Raw genomic sequence first — 25,684 nt, 5'->3', positions numbered from 1 at the left:
GATGAGGCAGAGTGGGGGGCGGCTGGGTGGGGGTAGGGAGAGCGAGTGTGACCAGGTAGAGGTGGTGAAAGCACAAGCAGGAGGAAATGCCTATTTCATTGTCATTTCTTGGGCTCCTCCTGGCGTCTCCAGCATTCTGTGCTGTTGCCCTGTTTTGGGGATGTGCCAAACCTTTGGGTAGCTGGGCTTGGACAAGCAGGAGCTGCTGCTCTGTAGGAATCTGGCCAGGCCACTCTGCCATCCATGCCATGTTCGTTTCTTACTGCCATGCCAGTGACGTACTATAGGAGCACTCCTTCCCTGACTGGCCCTTTCAGCAGTATCTAGCCAGGGTCTGCACTCCATGATACATCCATCAGTAACCATGGGAGCTTCTGCTGTAGGCTGTTGGTGTCCAGGTTGTTGCCTCAGGGTTTGCATCTTACAAGGGTAGGCTTCTCTGAGTTGCCGAGGATGAGGTCCAACTGCTCCTGGTTAGGTGACATCACACCCAGGTGGCTCAAGGCCAGCTCAGCAGCCTCACCCCTCCTTTGGCCTTCCCTGTCTCCGCAGCTACACTGACCTGAAGTTCATGGCCACTCAAATTGCCTCTGGCATGAAGTACCTGTCCTCTCTGAATTTTGTGCATCGGGACCTGGCCACACGCAACTGCTTGGTGGGTAAGAACTACACCATCAAGATAGCAGACTTCGGCATGAGCAGGAACCTGTACAGTGGAGACTACTACCGAATCCAGGGGCGGGCCGTGCTTCCTATTCGCTGGATGTCCTGGGAAAGTATTTTATTAGTAAGTGGAGACTTTGCAACTGCCAGGGGAACCAGTGAGAGAGATTGTGGGGAGCTGGCCCCTTCCCGTAGCACTGGGTGATCACGGGGAAAGAGTTTCAGTGCTCCCTGCCTGCAGCCATCTCCTGATTGATCAAGGGGCAGGATGGAATTGGGGGCTCTGTGTTTACATGCGTTGTCCAGGGCATTCGCTCCATTGCTGCTGTAATCTAGTGACATCTGTAATCTAGTGACAGTCCCGGCATGGGGAGGCACTGCAGTGGGGGGCAGAAAAGGGGAAGATGGAGTTGTGGCTGGGCCTATCCCATGAGCCTAGTGTTTCTTTACAGAAGGACTGAAGCACGTCTGGGTCCCTGTGTGAGAGATGTTCAGTATCTTCTCTTGGTGTGTTGCTTAGATCTGAATGAGAGTGGGGCTGCTTTTCTGTAGATTTGTATTGTCAATAAGTGGGTGCAGCTAAAGGCCTAGCTTGATAATTACAGCAGTTCGATGGTACTTTAACTGTTTGGGCTGCCATGCGAATGCTGCAGCTAGTTGCCTACTGCGGAGCATTTTGCCTGTAGCAAGGACCTTGCCAAGTGAGCTCGGTTACTTGAGGTCACCTCCCACTTAATCCCAGCCCTCCCGCTCCTTGGCTCTCTGACAGCTACCTGGGAAGCGTGGAGACTATTTTATGTGGAGCCAATCAGATCTCCTCTCTAGTCACCCAGAAGCAATGGAAGATAATAGGCATCTACACCAGCCATAGCCTGTTGGAGGTATGAGAGTGCTGGGGGAAGGGGATCTGGAGTGCACTGCACTCTGTCCATTCTCACTGGTCTCTTGGCCCCTAGGAGATTAGCCCCTCATTAAGAGCTATTCTAACATGCACCAACTTGGGATAAAGTCCCATTTGCCTTCCACACACAGTTGTGCTGCACTGAGTGTGTGTCCAATGCTGCTGAGAGTTTAGCCCGTGGACAGCAGGTTTACTGGGTGACAGCAGTCTGCATTTGCATGGCTTTGTCTCCATATTGCAACCTCGTGAGAGAAAGGGACTGTCTGATGGGTGGGGGTGGGAGGTGTCACATAGAAATGGACATCTTTATACGGGCACTGAGTGAGGAGGAAAAGGAGAATGCCCTGGGTCAATTGGCTGCACTTCAATAGCGTTATGTTGAGAGGGACCAGTGACTGCTTTGATTACAAACCCCTCTGAGCTGGGGTGTTACCACAGCCTGCAGTTACCAGAACTGTCAGGATGAGCTAATCAGAAGCCCCACTCCCCAAGGCAGCAGGGGATTGTGAACCCCCACAGGAGTTTGGACTGGTGGGTAGAGGCTTTTGCAAAGTATTGTTTTGGGTGTGGGAGGGAAGGCAGAACACACAGAAACTGAGAACAAATAAGGACAAAGAGAGAGGCAGGCACAGGCAAAAAACAAGAAATCCAAGCAATAGCTGGTGAGCCCAATTTGACCTGCAAAAAGCTAGCAAGGGAGCTTTTGGGTCTGCTAGCTAAAGAGGCTTGGGGCTGTAAGCTGAGAAACTGCTCCTCTTAGTCTTGACTCCTGTGCTCAGAGAAGCAGGACTTTGTACATTCCTTGTAAATAAACAAAAGTGCATCATAGAAAATGATGAACTCTGACTAGCCACAGAGGGTGAAAAGGGACATCACTGCCATCCACAAACAACAAATCATAGAATATCAGGGTTGGAAGGGACCTCAGGAGGTCATCTAGTCCAACCCCCTGCTCAAAGCAGGACCAATCCCCAATTTTTGCCCCACATCCCTAAATGGCCCCCTCAAGGATTGAACTCACAACCCTGGGTTTAGCAGGCCAATGCTCAAACCACTGAGCTATGCCTCCCTCAATGACAGGACCTAGGCATGCATAACAAAGTTCCAGCCACTAGGCCGCTTGCTCAGGGTAGAACTATCCTGTCAGTTTTGTGGCTCTGTTTTTGGGAGAATGTTTCTTCCCTCCACCCCACCAGTGTACTTAATCCTAACCCCCCTTCCCCCCCCCCACATCTGCAGTAAAGCCCACTCCAGGCAGACACACATGAATGGCCCAAGCCTAGATGTTTTTCAGCCCCATCCATCTATTCTCTGTTTGCCTGGTGGAGGACAAGGAACAAACCCACTTGTGGACAGAGCTGCACTGAGCACTTAGCAGCAGCAGAACACAGCACTAGTGGGAGGGTGTGTGTAGTTTGTATGTCAGGTCTGGATCTCAAGCAGATGGATGTTATCAGGGGTTGGATCAAGGGATTAAAATTGGTACTTGAATTTTAAATAAAGTCTCAGTTCTGACTCACGGTCTCAGAGTGGAGGCAGCAGCAGCTCTATAATTTACATAAAAACAGGACAAAAGTAAACATGTGAGTCCAGATGGACATGTGTTCTGAACAAGAGAACAGCAATGGGACCTGGGGTGCTCCAGTCCAGACCAGAGAGAGCAGACTGACCCCAGCAGACCGTAACAGCAGCAATGGTATTTATTGCAAAAGCACAGCCTGAAAAGTGGGCAGCCACCATACGCTTTTGTCAGACAACCAGACCTGAAGCTTTAGCTGCCCATGCCCAAGTGATCCAAATCTCCCCTCAGCCTGTGTAATAAATGAAGTGTGTGGGGGGCGGAACACCCTTTGATAGACACCGAGCCAGCCAGTTAGTTGTAAAATCCCTTTTGGTAGCTGTTCTCTGCTTGCTTTACCTGTAAAGGGTTAACAAGCCCACAGGTAAAAGAAAAGGAGTGGGCACCTGACCAAAAGAGCCAATGGGAAGGCTAGAACTTTTAAATTTGGGAAAGAAACTTTCCCTTTGTCTGTTGTTCTCTGGACTGCAGGGACACAGAGCAGCAATGCTATAAGCAGAAATGCTGTGTAAGGTTTGAATGAGGTATGAAAAAGTATCTTACATACCTAGAAGAAATAATTTGGGATAGGGAATGTTTAGTTAAACACTGTCAGGTTTATTTCTTATTTTGGCTTGTGGATCTCCTCTGTGCTAACCCCAGATGCTTTTGTTTGCTTGTAACCTTTAAGCTGAACCCCCAAGAAAGCTATTTTGGGTGCTTAATTTTTGTAATTGTTTCTTTTAAGATCTAGCAAAAAGCCTAAATTCCAGATGTATTGTTTTCCTTTTTGTTTTTAATAAAATTTACCTTTTTGGAGTCCTATGAGGTTTATGTATGTTGTTTGATTAGCGGATAGGGACAGCTAATTTCCTTTGTTTTCTTTCTCCGTTCTTCCCAAGAGAGGGGATGAAAGGGTACCACACAAGGAGGAATTCCCAAGTGCTCCTTCCTGGGTTCAAAGGTTTGGGATTTTTTTTTTTTGCATTTGGGTGGTGGCAGTGTTTACCAAGCCAAGGTCAGAGAGACGCTGTAACCTTGGGAGTTTAATACAAGCCTGGAGTGGCAAGTATTAATTTTTAAAATCCTTGCGGGCCCCCACTTCCTGTACTCAGAGTGACAGAATGGGGATTCAGCTTAAAGGTTACAAGCAAACAAAAGCATCTGGAGTTAGCACAGAGGAGATTCACAAGCCAAAATAAGAAATAAACCTGACAGCATGCGTCTAAACATTCCCTATCCCAAATTATTTCTTCTAGGTATGTAAGATACTTTTTCATACCTGGTTCAAACCTTACACCTCATTTCTGCTTATAGCATTGCTGCTCCGTGTCCCTGCAGCCCAGAGAACAACAGACAAAGGGAAAGTTTCTTTCCCAAATTTAAAAGTTCTAGCCTTCCCATTGGTTCTTTTAGTCGGGTGCCCACTCCTTTTCTTTTACCTGTGGGCTTGTTCATAGAATATCAGGGTTGGAAGGGACCTCAGGAGGTCATCTAGTCCAGCCCTCTGCTCAAAGCAGGACCAATCCCCAGTTTTTGCCCCAGATCCTTAAATGGCCCCCTCAAGGATTGAACTCATAATCCTGGGTTTAGTAGGCTAATGCTCAAACCACTGAGCTATCTCTCTCCCCCTAATGCTTTACACGTAAAGCAAGCAGAGAACAGCTACCAAGAGGGATTTTACAGCTAACAGGCTGCCTGGATGTCCATCAAAGGGAGCTTCCCCCCACCCCCCACTTCATTTATCACAGGCTGACAGGCAGATCCTGGCATTTCTCATTCAGTGCTTGTGTTTATCTGTGTGATGGGTATACAAATCCCAGACGGGCACGAAAGAGGATAAAGGACAGTGCTGGGCCTGGCTAGCTCCACCCCTCCAACTGGAGACAGCCCAGCTGGGAAGGAGTACTGACCTACCCTGCTGGCGCCTGCCAAAAAGGACTGGAGACGCCTCCCCGAAATAACAGGACTGTGTGCTGAGCCCGGCTGGGGCTGACAGTTCAGCTTCCTTTTTTATTTTTCCTTACCCAGGATCAGAAGCAAAGGGAGCAGTGGCAGAAAGTGGCCCCAGGGAGGGTAACTTGCGCCCCCCTCCCACCTCCCGGGTCAATGCAGCTGACCCTCCTAGGGCCCTGGGTCAGAGACCAGTGGAGTGGGTGGGTCTGAGCTCCCCTATCACTACCCTATGACTGAATGGATGCTAACCAGTAGGCCAGCCAGCCCATCAAAGACCCTACTACTATCTATTAAGACTTGTGCATAAGGCTCCCTTTGCCAACACGAGTACAATTCAAGAGACTGTAGCAGACTCACCTTCTAGTTCCCGCGCACTCCCCATTGTAAAGGTTAATGAAAGCCTGGCGAAACACGTGTCCTGAAGCTCGCCAGACCCTAGCTCTGATGAGTTGCTGGTGGGAGTGGGTTCACAAGGCATGAGCCCTCCCTGAGCAATTTAATGTCACCAGCCCTAGAGAGCTGAAACCTCTGGACCAGGAGAGAGATGCCCAGTTCATGTGACATGGAGCAAAACAAGGTGTGATTTCTAATGCTCAGGGTGATTGACCACTGGAGCAGCTCACCTAGGGCTGTTGTAAATGGGTCTCATTCCAAAAGATCTGCTGTAGCTCAGTCACAGGCTATGGAACTCCAGGCAAGGATCTCTCACCTGTGCTATGCAGAAGCTCAGATGAGTTGGGTCATGATGGGCCCTCCTTGCCCAAAAATCTGTGAAAAGAGGGAGAGGGAAGGAAGAGCTGAGAGTTGGAGAAAAATATAATTCTGTCAGACAGGTGCTCTAAGCTCTCTCTCCCTCTGCAAATAGGAGTTCCACATGCAGATTGTGATGCTGGCAAGCCAGGTGTCAGCTCAGGTCAGAACCCCAGGCCAGTTCACTTGTGTGTTAGTAGATCAAAGTGTTAAATGTGTCCTCAGATTTTAAACTTAATGAAAACTAGTGGAATGTTCCGTGTATCATTTGCACTTATCTGTTCCTGTTATAATGTAAAAGCAAACATTTACATGGTATATATCCTGAGAATAAATAACCCACCCAAGAAATCTTGTGAAATGCTAATGAAGGATTTAAGGACTTTAACAGAAAATGCTAATTTCAAAGCAAATTATGCATGATGGTTGGAGGTCAAAAAGCTAAGTCATTTTTCACTCATCCTCATCAGAGGAAAAGCCCACATGGGTAGAGATGCTGTCATCTTGCAAGCAAGACACAAGAAGTAATTCTTCCACTCTACTCTGCGCTGATTAGGCCTCAACTGAAGTATTGTGTCCGGCTCTGGTAGCCACATTTCAGGAAAGATATGGACAAACTGGAGAGAGTCCAGAGAAGAGCGACAAAAATGATTAAAGATCTAGACAACATGGCCTATGAGGGATGACTGAAAAAATTGGGTTTGTTTAGTCTGGAAAAGAGAAGACTGAGAGGGGACATGTTAACAATTTTCAAGTACGTAAAAGGTTGTTACAAGGAGGAGGGAGAAAAACTGTTTTTCTTAACCTCTGAGAATAGGACAAGAAGCAATGGGCTTAAATTGGAGCAACAGTGGTTTAGGTTGGATATTAGGAAAAACTTCCTAACTGTCAGGGTGGTTAAGCACTGGAATAATTTGCTTAGGGAGGTTGTAGAGTCTCCATCATTGGAGATTTTTAAGAGCAGGTTAGACAAACACCTGTCAGGAATCGTTTAGATAATACTGAGTCATGCCATGAGGGCAGGAGACTGGACTAGATGACCTCTCAAGGTTCCTTCCAGTCGTATGATTCTATGATCTTGCTTTCTGGTGTGAAGAAACTATAAATATGGATTCAAAGAAAGATCCTTTTATCTCTGGATAGTTTGGATTTTAACAGGGCAGAATAACTGAACGAGAAGACAGAGATCCCCAGAGTTATTCTGGGTAGCCCTGAGAAATTTTTGGGAAATTGGCAGATTACTATATCTCTGTTACCATTTGGAATTACAAACTGTGACTCATCTGTTATTATATTCTACCTGCTTTAACCTCTCAGCTCTCATTTCCTTTTCTTGGCTAATAAACCTATAATTAGTTTACTATATAATAGACTGCCAACATTGTCTTTGGTGTAAAATCCAGGGTACCAATTGATCTGGGGTAAGTGACTGGCCTCTTGGGATTGGGAGAAACCTGATGTGGTGGGATTTTAAGTTTGTGACCTTTTATCACAAATTCAGTTTGGGTGGCAAGATAGACAGGATAGTCTAAGGGGACTGTCTGTGATTCCATGGTAAGACTAGGATAGTGATCCGGGAGTTCACATTTGTTACTGGCTTGGTGAAATCTAATTATGGAACAAACCACCAGTTCAGGGGTCTGCCTTGAGATCAGCACTCTCAGCTGTGAGCTATGCCCATAGGCACCAACTCCATGGGTGCTCCAGGGTTGGAGCACCAATGGGGAAAAATATGGTGGTTGCTGAGCACCTACCGGCAGCCCCCCATTAGCTTCCCCCTGCCAGCACCTTCCACCTGCCAGCAGGCCCTGTGGATCAGCGCCTTCCCCCCACCCCCTGCTATGCCGCCTCCCCACTGCAAACAGCTGTTTTGTGGTGTTCAGGAGGCTGGGAGGGCGGGGGGAGAAATGAGGATGTAACATGCTTGGGGAGGGGGCGGAACTGGGTGGGAAGAGGTGGGGGAAGAGGTGGGGCAAGGGTGGGGCCTTGCGGGGAAGGGGTGGAGAGGGGGAAGGGCCTGGGGCAGAGCCGGGGGATCGAGCACTCCCCAGCACTTTGGAAAGTCGGTGCCTGTGGCTACACCAGACAGCAAGACACAGATCATGAATAAATATGAATGTGAACAAGATCAGGAAACATATCTTGGTGCCTCCAGTGGTTTCTGTTGTTGCCATCTGAATGTTTTTGCTGAGATGAGGGAAGAAGGATTGGCTGTGGGGGTGGGGAGGGAGAGAGAGTGTGTGCATACGCATCTGTAATCCTGAGCTTCCTATCTCTGTTTTCTCCCATAGGGCAAATTCACTACAGCCAGTGATGTCTGGGCTTTTGGGGTGACACTATGGGAGACCTTCACTTTTTGCCGAGAGCAGCCATATTCCCAGCTGTCAGATGAACAGGTCATTGAGAATACTGGAGAATTCTTCAGGGATCAGGGGCAGCAGGTAGGAAAAGCGGTGGGAAAGTACATCCAAGGAAGAGACAGAAAATAATTAATTCAGGGTGGGGTGGGGAGGTACTTATTCAACATAATCAGCCCATGAAAAGCTTGGTTAAGGATAAATTAAGCTTGAAAGTGCAATTTCTATCAAAACCTTTAAAGAAAGAGCTCCATAAACTTTCAATTTCCAATGTAAACAGAAATACAATGTTAGAGAGGCTGAAAATTCAGCGTTAAGGTCGGTCTCACTTTAAAGATGAAAAAGGAGAGTTTGGAAATGTCCAGTGCAGGTTCCTGCAGAGCCCTCTCTTTGCCTAGGTTCTTTGAGAATGTCCAGAAACGTAGAGGAACGTAAAGGCTAGGGTGACCAGAAAGCAAGGGTGAAAAATTGGGATGGGATGGGGGGGGGGGGTAATAGGGTCCTAAAGAAGACAAAGCCCCTAATATTGGGACAGTCCTGGTAAAATCTGGACATCTGGTCACCCTACTTCTAGCACACACAGGGTTACGTCGTCAGTAGCTTTCAAAATCAAGAGCACAATTTTCTAGACAACCTTGGCAGCTCCCCCCATCAGATTCCTTAGACTGAGCTACACCTGTGTTGGCAATAGAAACTCCCCTGGCTCCTGACTTCTCAAAGCCATCGCAATCTGCACTGCCAAGTGCCTTTTCTAGGAGCAGTTATACTTCATTGCTCTGCCAGGCACACTAGTTTTTCATAGATTCAAAGGCCAGAATGGACCATTCTGATCGTCTAGTCTGATCTCCTGTATAGCACAGGCCACAGAACTTCCCCACAATAATTCCTGGATCAGATCTCGTAGAAAAAACATCCCATCTTGATTTCAGAATGGTCAGTGGTGGAGAATCTACCACAGCCCTTGGCAAATTGTTCCACTGGTTAATCCCCTCGTTGTCAAAAATATATGCCCCTTGTTTCCAGTCTACAGTAGCAAAGTATCACTAGACAGTCAGGTATATTGTACCCAAATTCCGTATCCTGCATTCTAGCACACTGCTAATGTGCTCTGTCTGCATTCAGTGTGCTTCATTCCTACCCGACATGCACAGCATGGCTTGGCGTTGGAAACACCCATTGGCATGACATACATTGCTGAGTATTTTCAGCATGATTCACACCCATCAGAGTCAGTTTCAGCCTCTCTGCGGCTTCAGGCAAACATCTTTTTGGTGAAACTTTGTTGCTAGAGTTGTTTGAAAATGTTTTGACTAATAGGTTTCCTTTGGAAAATGCAGTTTCATTAAAATCAGAACTTTTCACAGGAATGTGTTTGATTTTGATGAAATTTCACTGGAAAAATCTCTAAGTGAATCATTTCAGCTTTCTCATTTAATTTCAATAATGTCAAAATGTTTTGTTTCAACTTTACTGTTTTGACTTTTATATTATATTAAAAGTAATATTATCTGCTATTAAATATAATATATTAAATAGTTTATATTGTTTTGACATTCAATAAGGTAAAATTATTTCATTTTAATAAAAACATTTTGATGTTTTGGAATTTCCATTCGGTGGAAAATTTAGACTTTCATTTCAATTTGGAAAGAAAAGAAATATTGAAATGTTGGAATTTCCTGCAGAATGGAAATTCCATTTTCTGCCCAGCTCTTTGTTGCTGCAGCTGCATACATCTTATGATGATTTCAGGCAACTGGGTTAAGGTTTGGTGAAGTTAGCGTGTGTGTGTGTGGGGAGTTGTGTTGTATGTGTATTAGAATCAGGATTCTAATGGAATGGGAGGTTCCGACTTTATTCCTGAGTGCCCATTGCAGCTCCATTTGCAAAGTTGCTTTCATCATATTTTTTTAAAATTCCAGTGCAAACTTTTTCATTCAGTGTAACCTTCTCCTGCAGCACTGGCAGCCCAGACCCAGCCTGAGCTAGAGAGTGAGCCGGAGGGTAAATAGGTGGGGAGCAAAAGGCTTCATCACCATTGTACCCTAGCTGCTTTTGGTGGCTCGTGTTTTCTGTGTTTGAGGCACTTTGTCGGATTGGGTCTGAACCCTCTGAATTGCGCAGGATTGAGCCCTAGCATGATCCCAACTGCTCTGACTGCTCCCAGTGTTCAGAGGACAGTAGTAATTAGCTGGGTAATGGGATACAATCAAACGTCTGCATTCAATGTCCCATTTCTTGAGCCCAATACATTATTCAGTTCACAATAAATCTGGGACCTTTGGCTTTCTTTTACTACAATGGGGCACCAGCCCCTCCATAATGAGAAATCAAGTTCCCTGGGGTGAGTTTGCTCTTCTTCCAGGCTAAGTATGCCATTAACTCTCTGCTTTTGTAATGTCTGTCTTGTTTTGAAGACATACCTTCCTCAGCCTGCTCTCTGCCCTGATCCTGTCTACAAGCTAATGCTCAGCTGCTGGAGACGAGACACGAAAGATCGCCCCTCCTTCCAGGAAATTCACCGCCTCCTCCAACCACCAGCCAGCGAAGAATGACACTTTGCTTCCCTCACACGTCCTGGTCCTCATCCCACCCCGGAAGATCCACCTGTAAAAACTGAAGCCACTTCACCTGGACTCACAACAAAACCTGGGCAGTGGTGCTTCTTCTACTGCACATTAAATAATCACCATAAGCGGAGAAAAAAGTGAGAAGGAAGCAAGCCTAGATCAGACCAAATCCATAGCTCATATGACAAGCTAACTCTGGAATGACAAAGGATGAACAAGGGTTACTGATAGATGTGGCATGTTCCTGTTTATCAGTGGATTCAGTCAAAGAGGATTCTGTTTTCCCATTTTGGAAGGGGAAATGTAAGGTCCATATTCTCCATGAGGAAGCTCCTTGTGCAGGGAGCGTGTGCTGGAAATGCATCTGTGGACGGGAGCACACACCAGGAAAGTGCCTGGTAAAAGGAGGGTAGTTGGGGGATGTGCCTAGTGCAGGGAATGCAGGTAAGGAACACAGTAATGCAGGAGTTGCCACTAAAGCAGAGTGGGCTGTGCAATTACAAAGTGAAAACTGAACCTGTCTGGACACTTTTAGGTTTCAGACAGGCTCAACGGATTTAGCATTCGCCTGGTTAGGATTCCTCCCATCCTTGCTTGGTTATAGTCCGTTAGACAGGAGAAAGCCCAAACACATTGTGTAGTACAATGTGCCAGCTGCTGGGCTGGAATGTGCATTCTGCTTGGTAGGTGAACATTCCCACTGCCATGGAGGCATTGCTTTCTGAGGAGCATATGGTTTACTGCATCTGCTGCAGGACCAATGAGGAATGACAAGCCACCCATCTAGAGGACAGCAGAAGTGCCCTCCTTTGATCCAGGCACGGCCTCTTGAGCGGGCCTTATGTCCTTGAGAAATGCATTCCGCATCTGCTGTTCATGTTGTCAAGGTAGGGAAATCCTACAGCCAGCAGATTAGTGGGGTAGGTGCTAGCTCTGCATTTCCTGAGAATCAGAGTTAGAGAGACGTTTTAGATCAAACATTTAATTTCAAAGGGTAGTGGCCATAATCACCCAGTTCCCTCCCCATGTATAACCCCCTCCCCCACCTTCTTGAGCTTTAATAAGTAAAGGAACAGGATGTTGTACTGCTCTGGACATCCACCAGCACCGAGGGCTGCCACTCCTGCTTGTAGTAACCTTGAGCACCATGATAACATTGTTTGTTGTGAATATAATGCCTGGAGTTACCACTAACGATAGCTCCTCTCCTGCCTACCCCATCTTGACACAGAAGCTCTCTTGGCATGTCATGTTCTATTCTAGGGCTTGGTCTGACCCCCAGCTGTGGTCTGGCAGGATTTCCAGCCAAAAGTACTTGGGACCAATCTAGCCATGGTTGGAGCTTCTGTGAGAATGAATGTGCTCCCCTGGCATCCCCTAGATTTGGCTGTTGCATGCATGAATGATTTGGGCAGTGTCCCTACTGGTCCTGTTTGCTCTGTCAGTTTCCAGTCAATGTACACAAAGGGGCTTGCTGATGCAATGGGTGTGAAAGTGAGACCCTTACAGTATGGAATACACCTTTGTTCCCTACAAGGATGCCTGTTGTTTGCATACACATCAGCCCTTGAAATGCAACAGAGAACACAGTTGGTCTGATATGCTCATCCTGAGATACGCAAACCCATAGCACTGTTTCCAGTATACTATAACCTAGCATGGATAGGGCATGCGTATACGGGCGCTGTGCCTGTGCTAAGTGAGCAAACCATTGCAGGGACGTGAGCTGTGTGAAATAGTTGGCTGCCTCACTCATCCTGACAGCAGCTGGTATGTCAACACAGCAGCTCTATTTGCATCAGAACCACCTTGGCTATCACCACCTAGCAAGACTTACAATTGCAGTTGTACCAGTTGCCAAGGTGGCTGGAATGACTCGTGAACGTGGGTGCCAACCTCAGGGCAGGCTGTTAAGAAACGAGGCACGAACCCCAAACTGGTTGTATGTTCTGTACTTAGATTTCACCAACCAAGTAACAAGTGTGAACTCCTCAACCATTGTAACAGCCTTAACGTGGCTCAGGCACTCAGGGATGTCTTGTCACCCAGACAAGCCTGCCTCTGTGATAGATGGTCCCTTACACCAAAAATCACAGCAATATTCAGGTTATACAAGTCCCAAAGTACCACTCACTTAGCCCAGGTCAAGTGCACCCTAGATTTCTCACTAAAGACAATGTTTGTAGTCAATCCTATAATAAACTACCGAAAGGTTTATTAAAAGAAATAAGAGTTATTTACGGGGTTAAAGCAGGTGCAAAAAGATTATGATAGCTGCTATAATATGCAAGCTTTATATGTTCTTTGCTTATGTTTAGGAATCTTTGCCCCTCAAAGTCCACACAGCATTTTTATTCCCTTTGCCCCTGAGTTCAAACTGATGGGACAAACATTTGTGCACGTCACCTCTTCATGGGTGTGGGGGGAGAAATCAACAAGTTTTTTGTCCACTGATGTACCGCAGTGGCTTGTCTTGTGTCTGTAGATCTTTTGTTGGGCAGGAGATGACACTTCTTGTGGTACACTAGTATTTCACACTTTGGTAATGCTTCTCTCCTGACAGTGGTGGGCGTATCCCAGTTTCATAGCAAACACTTTCATAGTTACAGAACAAATACTTAAATATTACCTTATAACATGGGATACAGATATTATAAGTGGAATAATACATGCAGCATCCTACAAGCATTTCATAAAGTATAAACTAAACACATTCTGATAACTCTAATATCTGTTTTAACCATACTAACATACAGGTGAGCCAGACTGGTTTCCAACTCTGTATTTGTCAGTGTTCAGTGAGGCCTGGGCACTCACCATGAGCTGGCACCTGGTCTGCCAGTGTTACACTCTTACTTTCTAGGATTCCTCTGGGGGCTCACAATGTTGCTGGGAGTGTGGGTAATTTCCCTGAGTGAAATTATGCATTTTGGGGTGGAGTGGGGAGGTTGGGCTGAACCTGGGCATGTTCAGTGCTTGTGCATTCCCAACTACACAGGGATCCAAATATTGCAGACTGCACTGGTGCAGCCAACGCTAAGCTAACAGCTTCATTGCAGACACTGCAAACAGCCAGTAGAACCATCACTTGGGATGGCTGTTGTTTGCAGTCCTAAGCTGTTGCAAGCTTAATGCATTCCAAGCAACAGTTAGTGGTGACATATTCTTAGCTAGTATAGACTGGCCTTTGTGCATGATGATGGGAGGAGACAGGTTCTGAGCCTATACATAAAGAGCGCTCAGCACTATATTCTGTTTATTTTTCTCCATACAAATAGTAAGTACCATCAAAGAAATGATAGGAAAATAATTCAAATTGCATCAAGAGCAGAATTTGTCATTCCTGTATTCCCTGAAATTCAGAAAAAATAGAGAAGTTCCTTGGCACTTTTCTTTCCTATGAAAATGAAATCTGTCATTCAGTCGTAGCTGCGATCCCAGGCCCCATGGCCATAAAATCAGTCTCTGTGCACAAAGCACTTCCAGTCTTGGGCAGGTTAAGGCAAATGGCAAAGCTTTAGTCATGCTAAAAGCTGTTTAATCTCTCCCATGAAAAGGACCTTTCTGGAATCTCTGATCAGCATGGGACTGAGACTAGGCTCAGGAATGACAAAGGGCGAGACTTAACGGATTTCTGTCAAAGGCTAATTTGACTTGCTGGGTCGAGAGTTCTAGCAGGGTTTCCCTGCAAGGGTTGGTCATCCTAAACTACTAACATAGAGTATTTTCTTTCATTGCTTAAGTGTTCACAGTTTTCATCAAAAACCTCCCTCATTTTGGTGCCAGACACGACCCAGAGTGTCCTAGCCCCCTTCTATACTGTAGGAACTATCGTTTAAAAATCATGCTTAAGCACAGTTTAAATGTGATTGTAGCCAAATTGGATTCTAACATGATTTGGTTGGTCAGGTAACATAGGCAGGGCCCTTCCTAGGCTAGGGAATGGAGGTGTTACCCTGAAAGTTGGATTTGGGCACCCAAAGAATAACCTGCTTATCACCCCCTTACTCTATGCCTCCCAAGGTATGAGTTTCCAAGGCCGTTAAGGAAAACACTAAAGGACACAGATATAACCTTCCGATTAAATGATTTTATTAAGATAACTAATAATCCCTGCTACAGGGTATTCTAAGAATAAAAATCAGAGACAAATCCCTTGTTGCAAGTTGAAGGGAATTTAAACTGCAGTAGTATACAGTCTAAATCAGGGGTGCGCAAACTTTTTGGCCTGAGGGTCACATTGGGGTTCCAAAACTGTATGGTGGGCCGGGTAGGGAAGGCTGTGCCACCCCAAACAGCCTGGCCCTTGCCCTCTATTCGTCCCCTCCCACTTCCCGCTCCCTGACTGTCTCCTTCAGAACCTCCGACCCATCCAACCCCCCTGCTCCTTGTCCCCTGACCTTCCCCCTCCCGGGATCCCCCACCCCTAACCGCCCCCCCAAGACCTCCCTCCCCTGCTCCCTGTCCCTTCATTGCCCCGACCACTAACCACACACCTGCTCCCTGACAGGCCCCCCAGGACTCCCATGACTATCCAACCGCCCCCTGCTCTCTGTCCCCTGATTGCCCCCCCCAGAACCTCCACCCCATCCAATTGCCCCCTGCTCACTGTCCCCTGACTGCCGCCCGGGATCCCCGGCCCCCTATCCAAGCCCCCACCCCAGCTCCCTGCCCCCTTATCATGCTGCTCAGAGCACCAGGACTGGCAGCCGTAAGTAGTGCATTCCTATGGGGAGCAATTTAATACACAACACCGGTGGCTCTCACAGGAGCTCGCAGCCCCACCACCCAGAGTCCTGGCAGCACGGCGAGATGAGGCTGTGGGGGAGGGCGGCTAAGCTCCCCAGCCGGGAGCTCAAGGGCCGCGCAGGACGGTCCCGTGGGCCGCATGTGGTCCGCGGGCTGTAGTTTGCCCACCTCTGGTCTAAATGATGCACTCTGCCACAGATGGCCAGTCTGTGACAGATCGCTGACAGCAGTTCTTAGTTTACACTTTACATTTTACATAGGTAAATTACAATGAAAACACATACACACATCTTAAGCATATACATACTAATACTAAACTACACTTATGCTCTACTATAATTAAAACTAACAGTCCTACACTACTGAGTCCACTGTGTTGTCAGATGCTGCTGGGTCAGCTCTGGTTACCTGCCAGTTTAGAATGTTCCTTTGAAATTCTCTCTCTCCTTCTCTCTATCTAGCAGTCCTTCCAGCAGCTCTTCTCGCTGGCTCCTGACTTTGCCTGCTGATCGTCTCCCTTTTATACTGTCCTATCCAAACTTTCTTTTGTACTATTTATTTTTAACCTCTGCTGAGCATGCTCATCATCAAACATTCCCTCATCCTTAGCTACCAGGAGAAGTAGCCCCAAGCTAGCCCAGACTGGCGCTGCTTGACTGTTCCTTACCCTTATACTGCACATGCTCACTTGCATTATTTCTACCTTAGAGACACAATCACTTAATTCAACCTTAGTGCCCAGACTCCAGATCTAGCCTACTTTGTGGCCATACCTCATTTTACTCTCAGGTCTGGTCATGTGACTTACAATGTTCAATGGTAAATGACCTGCAGCTTACAGTTGGTGAAGTGACACCTGCTTATTCCAGAGGGAAGCCAGAGACACCGAATGGGGGGTAGGAATACAAAATGGAATCTCGGGGAATTTTTTGATATCAAAGAATTCAGGAAGTTTCCTCCCATCCCCACTGGCTCACCAATCTGTGTTAGAGCCCCACTCACATCATTTAAATGGTGCTGAGGCCTGAATTGTAAACTCTGCTTTACATTAGTATAGCCGGGCCTCAGCTCTAAGTAACTCAGGGACTAGGAAAGATTTGCAAACACTGCTTTTAAGTGTGACTGCTCTCCCATCACTGAGCCAATTCCTCCAGCAGCTTCTGCTCTACAAATCAAACTCAGTGATCTCGTGAGGTGCTCTCACAGCAGAGACAAGAGGCCGTGAGATCTCTTCCTGCATGTGACTCCTGGGAATGGAGGGAAGGGAATCCGAGCAGAGGACAGCATCTGAACCAAGTGCAAGGAGGACAAGGACCTGTGGGGGTGAATGTAGTAAGTGCTGGCACCAGTCAGCCATGGAGAATCATCTCATGAAGAGATGGGGAGGCCAACAGTGGGAGTTGAAGGCAATAGGCATGTGCAAAAATGTCCTATAGTGAGAGTGGCTGGACAGATTAGAAAGGGATGTGATAAAGGGAAAGAGGAGAGATGGACATGATGGAGGGAGGACGGTGCAGAAAAGATGGTGGAGGATCAGTGGCAGGAAGAAGGACGAGGGATGGGCCAGTGTTTAGGGCACTAGCCTGGGAGTCAGGAGACTAGAGCACAACAGGATCCATCTAGTTCAGGATCCTGTCTCCAGGTGGGGCCAGTACCAGCTGCTTCAGAGGAAGGTGCAAGGAACATGGAGTGGGACATTTCACCTTTACCAAAGCGCTCTGGCCCCATGTACAGCAAATGTATGGTTTGGCACAACCCTTCTCAAGAACCAAGGGATTGTGGGACTGGCAGTCGGGAAGAGGGGGAGGGGCACGGGCACATGGGAATTGTAGTGGGGCTGCAGTGTATGCTGGGAAAGGGAAATAAAGGAGTTCTGTATTGCCCAGGGTTGGGGGATGGACGGCTTGTGATGTGCTGGGGTTTGGAGTAGATGCTCATAGTGGTCTCTTCTGGCCTTACGATCTCTGAGATCAAACTTGTGTGGGCCTTGCCACAGAGAGAAAGAAAGAAACATGGAGAACACAGAAATGGCTGGTGGGTCTCTGGGACAGAGTGGAGGCCATGGCTAAAGGTGAGAGGGAGGTACCCCAGGACAAGGGAGTTCATTTACCTGAGAGTTTGTTCAGAGAGCTTTTCAGAGGGTGAAGAAATCGATGCTGAACATTGGCACAGGGCTTGAAGGAAGCCTAGGGTGAGCATCTGCTTTTTGTCATGCTGTTGTGGAGGGCTTTGTGGGTCAGGGTGGGAGAAAGTCTCCCCTTATTTCACTGTGTCAAGAGTAGGAGATAGCTGAGACCTGAGGGAAGGCTGTGGCTCCATGCAGGTGCAGTTAGCTTACTGGAGCTCTTGGTATTTGGACTCTCACTGAACTTGTTTGCTCTAGAAGGGCTGGTGTTTTCCTAACTTAGAGGCAGAGCTAAGTTAAACTATTCAGCCAGGTGAGAGAGAAGTCAAGGCAGAGTTGGAAGGGGAAACTGAGGCAATTGCTGTATCACCAGGTGTGATAAAAGCAGGTGGTATTGGTGCCTATAGGGGAAGTTTCTTCCTAGCACTCGCAGGTAGTGGTTGGCTTATATCCTGAAACAGGAGGCATTTTATCCCTTAGCCATTTTAAACCCGTATAATGTAATTTTAGATGTTCTTAAGATTTATGTTAATGTCCAGCCCTTTTATATTCCTTGTAAGCTTTTGTTCTCTTATGGCAATGAGGTCTGCAGTTTAAAAGGGAAACTAGAAATGCCTGGTCTACCTTCTTTATACCATTCATTGTTTTGTGTGCCTTAATCATGCCACCTCATATCTGTGTCCATGTTACGTCTTTTCATTTTAGTGGACGGTTTCTCAGCCGCCCGGTATTTCTGCTAAATAGTGTGGCAGAGCTGAGCCTAGATTTTCAGGCAGGGGTGCTCTGGGTTGTGCCTAGGGACCAGCTCAGTACTCACTGACTCCAGCCACCTTTGCACCGAGCTCCTGAGCTGCACTGTGAACCCATCAGGTCCAGCCCAGGATCTGTGCATCTGTCTGTGAGCTCTCTGGGGGAGGGACCTTGTCCTGTATTTGATCTGCACATTTAGTGCTACAGAAATAATCCTGAGAAATGCATCACCCCCATTGATGCTGATTTGCTACAGCACAGTCACCTGGTGCTGGATCTAGAGTTAGAGCAATTCTGGACATGGACTGGAGAAATTCACAGTGAAATCAGTGGAAATTCCTTAATCTTCCACTCCCCCCTGTGAAACAAGCAGTCGCACTGGTTTAACACCATACGGTTAAATGGCTACAAGTCTGTGTGTAGGAGAAATACATAAGGAGGGTAATTTGGGAGTACTTACATTTACCACCAAGTGACAATAAGATCCCACAAAGGAGCTGGCTGATGAGGATGCTCCGGCTGCCTGCAGGGCACCCTTCTACCTCTATTTGAGTCCATATGGCTGAAATCTGGTTTGCTTACATGCCTCTGTGCACAGGGCATGTGAACTGTTTTCATTCTGGTTTGGTAGGATTGTACATCCACTTAGCACTCACTTAACAGGCATGTGATGACCACACATCCTAGTGGTTGTCTCCAGGGCAGTCAGGCCCAGCTCAGATGAACTTGAAGGCAATGACAGCAGACTTAACCTAGTTTGTGTGACTTTTGTTTCTTCACACAAACTTGCACCGAAATAGCCTGTCCGTTTCAGTTCACACCTTTCTGATCAACTTCAGCAAATTCTAACAAAACACTTTTCTTTTGAAATATGAATGTTCCCACAGTGACCTGCCACGAAATAACAGAAGATGTAAATTAAAAGCCTTTGGATTATTTTGGTGCAAGTTTGTGGGGAGATCAGTCTTGGCTGTGATAGAGAAGGGGGAGCCAGTGGATGGTGCAGAGAAGGAATTGATAGCAGATTGGTGGGCCACTAGGTGTGGGATGGGTTGGTGTGGGGTCAGAGGAGGAGGTTTTAACAGGCATCAGGTTTAAAACAAACAAAAGGAAGTATTTTTTCACACAACATTGTCAACCTGTGGAACTCCTTGCCAGAGGATGTTGTGAAGGCCAAGACTATAACAGGATTAAAAAAAGAACTAGGTAAGTTCATGAGGGATCAATGGCTCATCAATCAATCATCAGTGGTGTCAAGGCTGATTCCCTACTCTGGCACTTTGAATGCAGAAGGTGGGGGCCCGCAAGGATTATAAAAATGAATACTGGCCATTCCAGGCTTGTATTAAACTCCCAACGTTACAGCTTCTCTCTAACCTTGGATGGGTAGATGCTGCCAATACCCAAATGCAAAAAAAAACCCCTTTTGAGAATCCAGAAAGGAGCACTTGGGAATTCCTTCCTGTGGGGTACCCTCAAACCCTTTCACTCCCACTCCAGGGAAGAGCTGAGAAAGAAAAACAAAGGAAATTAGCTGTTACCCCCAGCTAATTAAACAACATGCACAAACCTCTTAGGGACATAAAAATTCAATCCTCTTCTTAAGAAAGGTAAATTTTATTAAAAACAAAAGGAAAGAAAATACATCTGGAAGTTAGGCTTTTTGCTAGATTGAAAAAAACCAAACCACAAAAATTAAGCATCAAGGTAGCTCTCTTGAGGTTCAACTTAAAGGTTACAAGCAAAACAAAAGCACCTGGGGTTAGCACAGAGGAGTCCACAAGCCAATAAGAAATAAAAGAAATAACCTTAATCGTGTCTTCCTAGACCTTCCCTGACTTATTTATATATCTGGGTTTTCAGATAAGCAATTTCTAGGTATGATATGATGGTTCTTCATACCTGGCTTAAAGCTTCTTACATCATAGTTCAGCCCTGTTTCTGTTCTGCATCTCCTCTCTCCAGCGAACAACAACAGACAGACAAAGGGAAAGTTTTTTCCCAGTTTTAAAAAGTTCTAGCCCTCCCATTGGCTCTTTTAGTCAGGTGCCCACTCCCTTCTTTTTATCTATGGGCTTTTTAAACTCTTTATAGGTAAAGCAAGTAGAGAACAGCTACCAAGAGGGATTTTATAGCTAACTGGCTGGCTGGTTGTCCATAAAAGGAAACTTCCCCCACCCCTTCATTTATCACAAATGGCTATCAGCCAGGATGGTCAGGGATGATGTCCCTACCCTCTGTTTGCCAGAAGCTGGGAATGGGCGGCAGGGGATGGATCACTTGATGATTACCTGTTCTGTTCATTCCCTCTGGGGCACCTGGCATTGGCCACTGTTGGAAGACAGGATACTGGGCTAGATGAACCTTTGGTCTGACCCAATATGGCCATTCTTATGTTATAGTATTCAGAATGGGCTGGACAGAAGGGAAAGCTTGGTTCTGCAAACCATATGCCCAAGGCGCTGGAATCCACTCAATGTCTGTACCTCGCCCCAACACATGCACACCTGTGAAACAAACCCAAACACAAGACAAATGTCATATCAGAAACTCTTAACACATCTGATGACTCCCTTTTTTACAGCTATCTGCATCACAGACTGATGAAGGTAAAGATAGGGCCCACAATGGAACTATGATTCCAAATCTGCTGTGGAATTCAAACTCTGCAGCCTGGAACCATCTCTGAGCAGGGCATTGCATTTGGTTTCAGCAAGCTAGATATCTTTAGTTTTACAGGCACTTAAAAAAAATCAACCAAAGAGAGGGAACAAAATCATGTTGGAGTTTGCTTTCAGAAAGCCAAGCTGGGCTTTTTTTTGGTCCAGTTTTGGAAAAAGGAGCTCATCTGCAGAGCAGTATTCAAGAGCAAAGCTTGCCAACAGAGCTGAAAAATTCTGACCAGCAGAGTACTGTGTCCAATTTTGGTCACCAATGTATAGAAAGGATGTAGAGAAACTGGAAAGGATCCAGAGGTGAGCGACAAAGATGATCCAAGGGATGGAATGCAAAGGCTGAGCAGAGGCTGAACGAACTGGCTATGTTTAGTTTGGAAAAGAGGAGATTAAGGGGGATATGACAGCGGTCCTCAAATACTTAAAAGGCTGCCATAAAAAAGATGGAGAAAAGTTGTTCTCTCTTGCCACAGAGGGCCGGAAAAGAGGCAATGGGTTCAAACTACAGCACAGCAGATTTAGATTAAATCCCAGGAAAAACTTCCTAGCTGTACGAACAGTCGGACAATAGAACAGACTTCCTGTGGAAGCTCCTTCACTGGAGGTTTTCAAAAGGAGGCTGGAGAGCCATCTGTCCTGGATGGTTTAGACCCAACAAATCCTGCACCTTGGATGGGGGTTAGTGATGTAGAATTCAAACCCGTGCAACTGCCTCCAGGACTGGTTTCACTGTCAGAGCCAGGTCAGGTCCCATGCTTAGATGCATAGATTTAGATGTGTACAGTTGTTTCCATTGACACCAATAAGATGTTGGCAAATTAAATGACATTTTTTCCCCCTCTGGTGTTTCTCTTGCAGCTCAGACCAACTCTTCTAGAAAATAGATAAAGTTAAAGCAGCTAATTAGGAAACTGTCCAGTTACTTCTGCCCCAAACTGACCTCCATCATCTTTAAATTGCTGGAGAATGTCTCAATTCTAAATGAGTATCATAATGAATTTGCTAGTATGTATGCGGCACCACTGCCCTCGGCTGCCTAGAATCAAAACCGATTCACTAGGTGTCATATACTTGACACTGCTGAAAGTTAATGGAGACTCTCCAGTAGCTCCAATAACAGGAAGTCTACTTTTCCTCCTCTCCTAGGGTCTGAGTTCTGTTCCCATCAAGCTGCAGGAGACCAGGGTTTGCAGCAAAGTGACTACTGTAATGTGCTAAGTAGCCATGAACTTGTTACAGGATCAACGATACGCTGAGCTATTTGCAAAATATTAATATGAAAACAAGCAGACCCTCTGTGTCAGACTGACCTAGCCCAAGCAATGTTTGGGGCTCCCAGTCATGAAGTAGCAAACATTGGACTCCAATCATCACTTATGGACTAAGGTTTTTAAAAATGGCTTGTCACACTTGAGTTCCTAAATCCATTCTGGGCACCTAAAGTAGTGGATGGATTTTTTCCCCCCAAAGTGTCAAGGACCCAGCAGCAATCACTGAAAACAGTGGAACTGCTGGCTGCAGTGTAGCATTTCTCAAAACCAGACCACTTCTTTAGGCACCTAAATATGGATTTAAGATACTAACTTTAGCCCCCTCTCCCCTTTCATAAAAAATCTTGGCCATTGAAGTCAATGGCAAAACTCCATGGCAAGAGGATTGGGCCCAAAATTGAAAAGTTGTGCTATGCTATCACCAGCAATATTGGTGCATTTTCAAGGGAGTAAACAAAAGGGATTTCTGGATTTGATAGCATAGCTAAATCTTGTGTGCAGTGTAGTTGTAGACATGTCAATCCCAGGATATTAGAGAGACAAGGTGAGGTAATATCTATGATATTACCTCATCCATCTTGTCTCTCTAATAGCTAAATCTTAACATTTTGCCTCCCTAAATTCCCTCTTCAATTTCACTTGAATATTGTCCTAAACTGTTTTGTAGTGTTGATGTGATTATTGGCTGCATTCTGCCCCAGAACTTGCTGCCTTTCCCTGACTCATGTGTATATACAGTTTGTAAAGATGTTTGTAAAACTCTTTGGGTTCTTTGGGATAAAAGATGCTATAAAAGTGTATGATATAGTAGGTATTATTGATAATTGTTAAGCTTCCTAGCAACCACAGGTGCAAAAGCCTCCTTTCTCATAACATGGAACAAAAGCCTATTGCACACAGCAGGTGCAAAGCTGCACCTTGTTTTGTCACTTACGCCAGTGCTAATTGTGTGCAAAGAGGGTGTGAAATACAACCATTGGGAGTTGGTGGCATTCTGCACATACGTTGCAGATGTAAATACTGACACAAGGTGCACAGTAGTGGGAAATTGGGCCGTAGACTTCCCTCGTGCGACTTGGCAATGTGCCCCAAATTTGAATTGGTGAAGCACGGAGAGTTTTATAAAAGAGCTTGCCTTTAAGAGGTGTGGTGCACCTGTAGCTCCCATTGACTCCACGTGTAGTTCAGCATGATCAGTATCTTTGCAAAGCAGGTCCATAAGGGGCAACAGGTCAGATTTCCTCTCCCAGCAGTAAGTCATCATCAGTGTAAATCTACTGACTTGAATGAGGTGAGAAGGAGAAGAATGTTGCCCGTATCTAACTGATGTGGATGGTTTATTGCTCTGTGCCTGTGTTGTAAATACCAAGCGTATCTGTTTAATGAACCTTCATGTCTGTTTTCCTGCCCTCCCCAACTGCAGAAAGTATGTCTCTGAAACAACGTTGTGACCCCGTTGCTGGAGCTAACGGGTCCTTGTGCTGTATAGCTCAACCTAGTGCAGAGCACGTCAAATAGCGTCTTCCATTCCTAACACATAGTACTTGATCTAATCACAGTGTCTAACTCCAGTACTCATACCAAAACTGCTCTCTACAAGTGCTCTGTATTTGAAAAGGAGACATGATACACATGTATAGTTTTCTGTAGTTCCTAATTTATTCTCTGTAAGAACACTCTGAATTGTACTTCTGTAAAATGATCAATTGTAAATAACAATCATCTTTAAAAACCCAGGCTGCTGCCCGTGTTATGTCTGTGCAAACTGCAGGATGGTCCAAGTCACGCGTTGGTGTGTGTGTAAGTGGGGGGAGTCCCATTCTCATGCGCTGCCCTTCACTGACTGAGACCAGCACAGAGACCTGTGTGCTTTGCAGCAGGGAGCAAAAACCATTACTTCCCCTTTGAGTGAGGACTGCAGGGCTGGCTGTAGCCTGCTCCAGATCCCATCAACACAGACCAGTCCAAGTTTTGCCTCCTTCAGGGTCTGAGGAATGACTATGTCTATGCTGCAGTTGGTGGTGTGATTGCGGTATGGGAACGCATACCAGAGCTAGCCTTAATCTAGCTAGCGTGGCTAAAAATAGTACAGATGCAGCAGTATGGGCTTCAGCGCAGGCTGTACAAGCCCCCGAGGGATGCTGGTTATGATCACCATGTTCCTAACCTGCGCCAGGTCTATGCTGCTACATCTTTATTACCATCTTTAGCAGTGCTCACTAGATTAAAGATTGTGCGGGTATATCTACCCAGTCCACAATCACACCTCTGATTGCAGTGTGGGCAAGCCACATGAATATGGTCTTTGTCTGCCAGCTAGCCAGGGCAGGAGCTCCTGAGTTCAGCCTCCAACCTTCTCTCCTCACAAGTCCCTAGGCGCAAGCTGCGGGGGCTGGCCTGGATGCAAAAGGTGCCTGGGGACCCATGGACCTGAGTTTGAGAGCTGTGGATTCTCACGCAGGATCCTGCTCTGGCTGTCTCTATAGTGATGCTCCTGGTTAAATGGTTTCCCTTTTGGGTGCTGGAAGTCCTGCGAATTCAAAGACAAGGGTCGCAAGTTCCCAAGCCAGATTTCTCTTTCATGTGCAAAGAGTGGTTATTTATATTGCAAAAATGCCTGAATGTCCCAGGATCAAGGCCCCCACATGCCAGGCCTCGTACAAACACATCACAACAGGCAGTCTGTGCCCTGAAGAGGTTAGGCTAACAAGACGAGACAGGTGGATGGGGGAATGGATATCCGATACAGGGATGAGGGATAAAGCAAGTGGCTGGGCTGATGGTTAGCAATGTCTTTGGTTTGGTCACTGTCTGCCCCCGCAGGCTGGCTGGCATGCTATGCTACACCAGCCTTGAGCCTGATATGGCACATTGGTAGCATGCCACATGTACCACGGGTTCTCTCATTAAACAGCTTCTGTAGGATAGCTCATTGCACACACTGGGGGCTCCTTGCATCCCTCCCCCAGGCTGCCTGAGTGCCACCATCCCATTCCCCTCTATTTCAGAGACTCCCTGCATCTTCCCCACCCCTTCCCTCATGCCAGGGGCTATTCGTGCCCCTTTGTGCCCCTTTCTCCTCATGCCTCCCATTTCTCCCTTCCACCCCATTCTCTGCTGTACCCCTCCCCAGCAAGGGCATGGTGTGATTCCCTAGGCCAGGGGCTCTGTGTGCCCTCTCCCCCCCCCGCCTGGGTTCAACATTCTCTCCTGTCCCTTCTACGGAGCCTCGGTGTGCCTCTGTCCATCATCCTATTATTTATCATCTTTCTGTCAGGGAGACAAGTCATTCAGGGGATCACTGTGTTATCTGAAGTGGGGTGTGTGATGGGTTTCCCCCTCCTTCGGGGTGCCACCTG

At 46.6% G+C, this 25,684-nt stretch overlaps 1 protein-coding gene across 1 annotated transcript in view; it reads left to right on the top strand.

Moving 5' to 3' along the window:
* The window catches only part of DDR2 (discoidin domain receptor tyrosine kinase 2), a 143,959-nt gene extending 119,920 nt beyond the window's left edge, over positions 1–24,039 (top strand). Inside the window, exons 15-17 of the mRNA XM_073356221.1 lie at positions 553–787; positions 8,120–8,269; positions 10,603–24,039. Coding sequence (XP_073212322.1) covers positions 553–787; positions 8,120–8,269; positions 10,603–10,740 — 523 coding nt within the window. The 3' untranslated portion in view covers positions 10,741–24,039. The remainder of the gene's footprint in view (positions 1–552; positions 788–8,119; positions 8,270–10,602) is intronic.
* The last annotated feature ends 1,645 nt before the right edge of the window (positions 24,040–25,684 follow it).

This window comes from Lepidochelys kempii, chromosome 8, assembly GCF_965140265.1.
Source record: "Lepidochelys kempii isolate rLepKem1 chromosome 8, rLepKem1.hap2, whole genome shotgun sequence".
In the NCBI taxonomy this organism is placed as follows: Eukaryota; Metazoa; Chordata; order Testudines; family Cheloniidae; genus Lepidochelys; species Lepidochelys kempii.
This window is presented reverse-complemented; position numbering and strand designations above follow the sequence as displayed.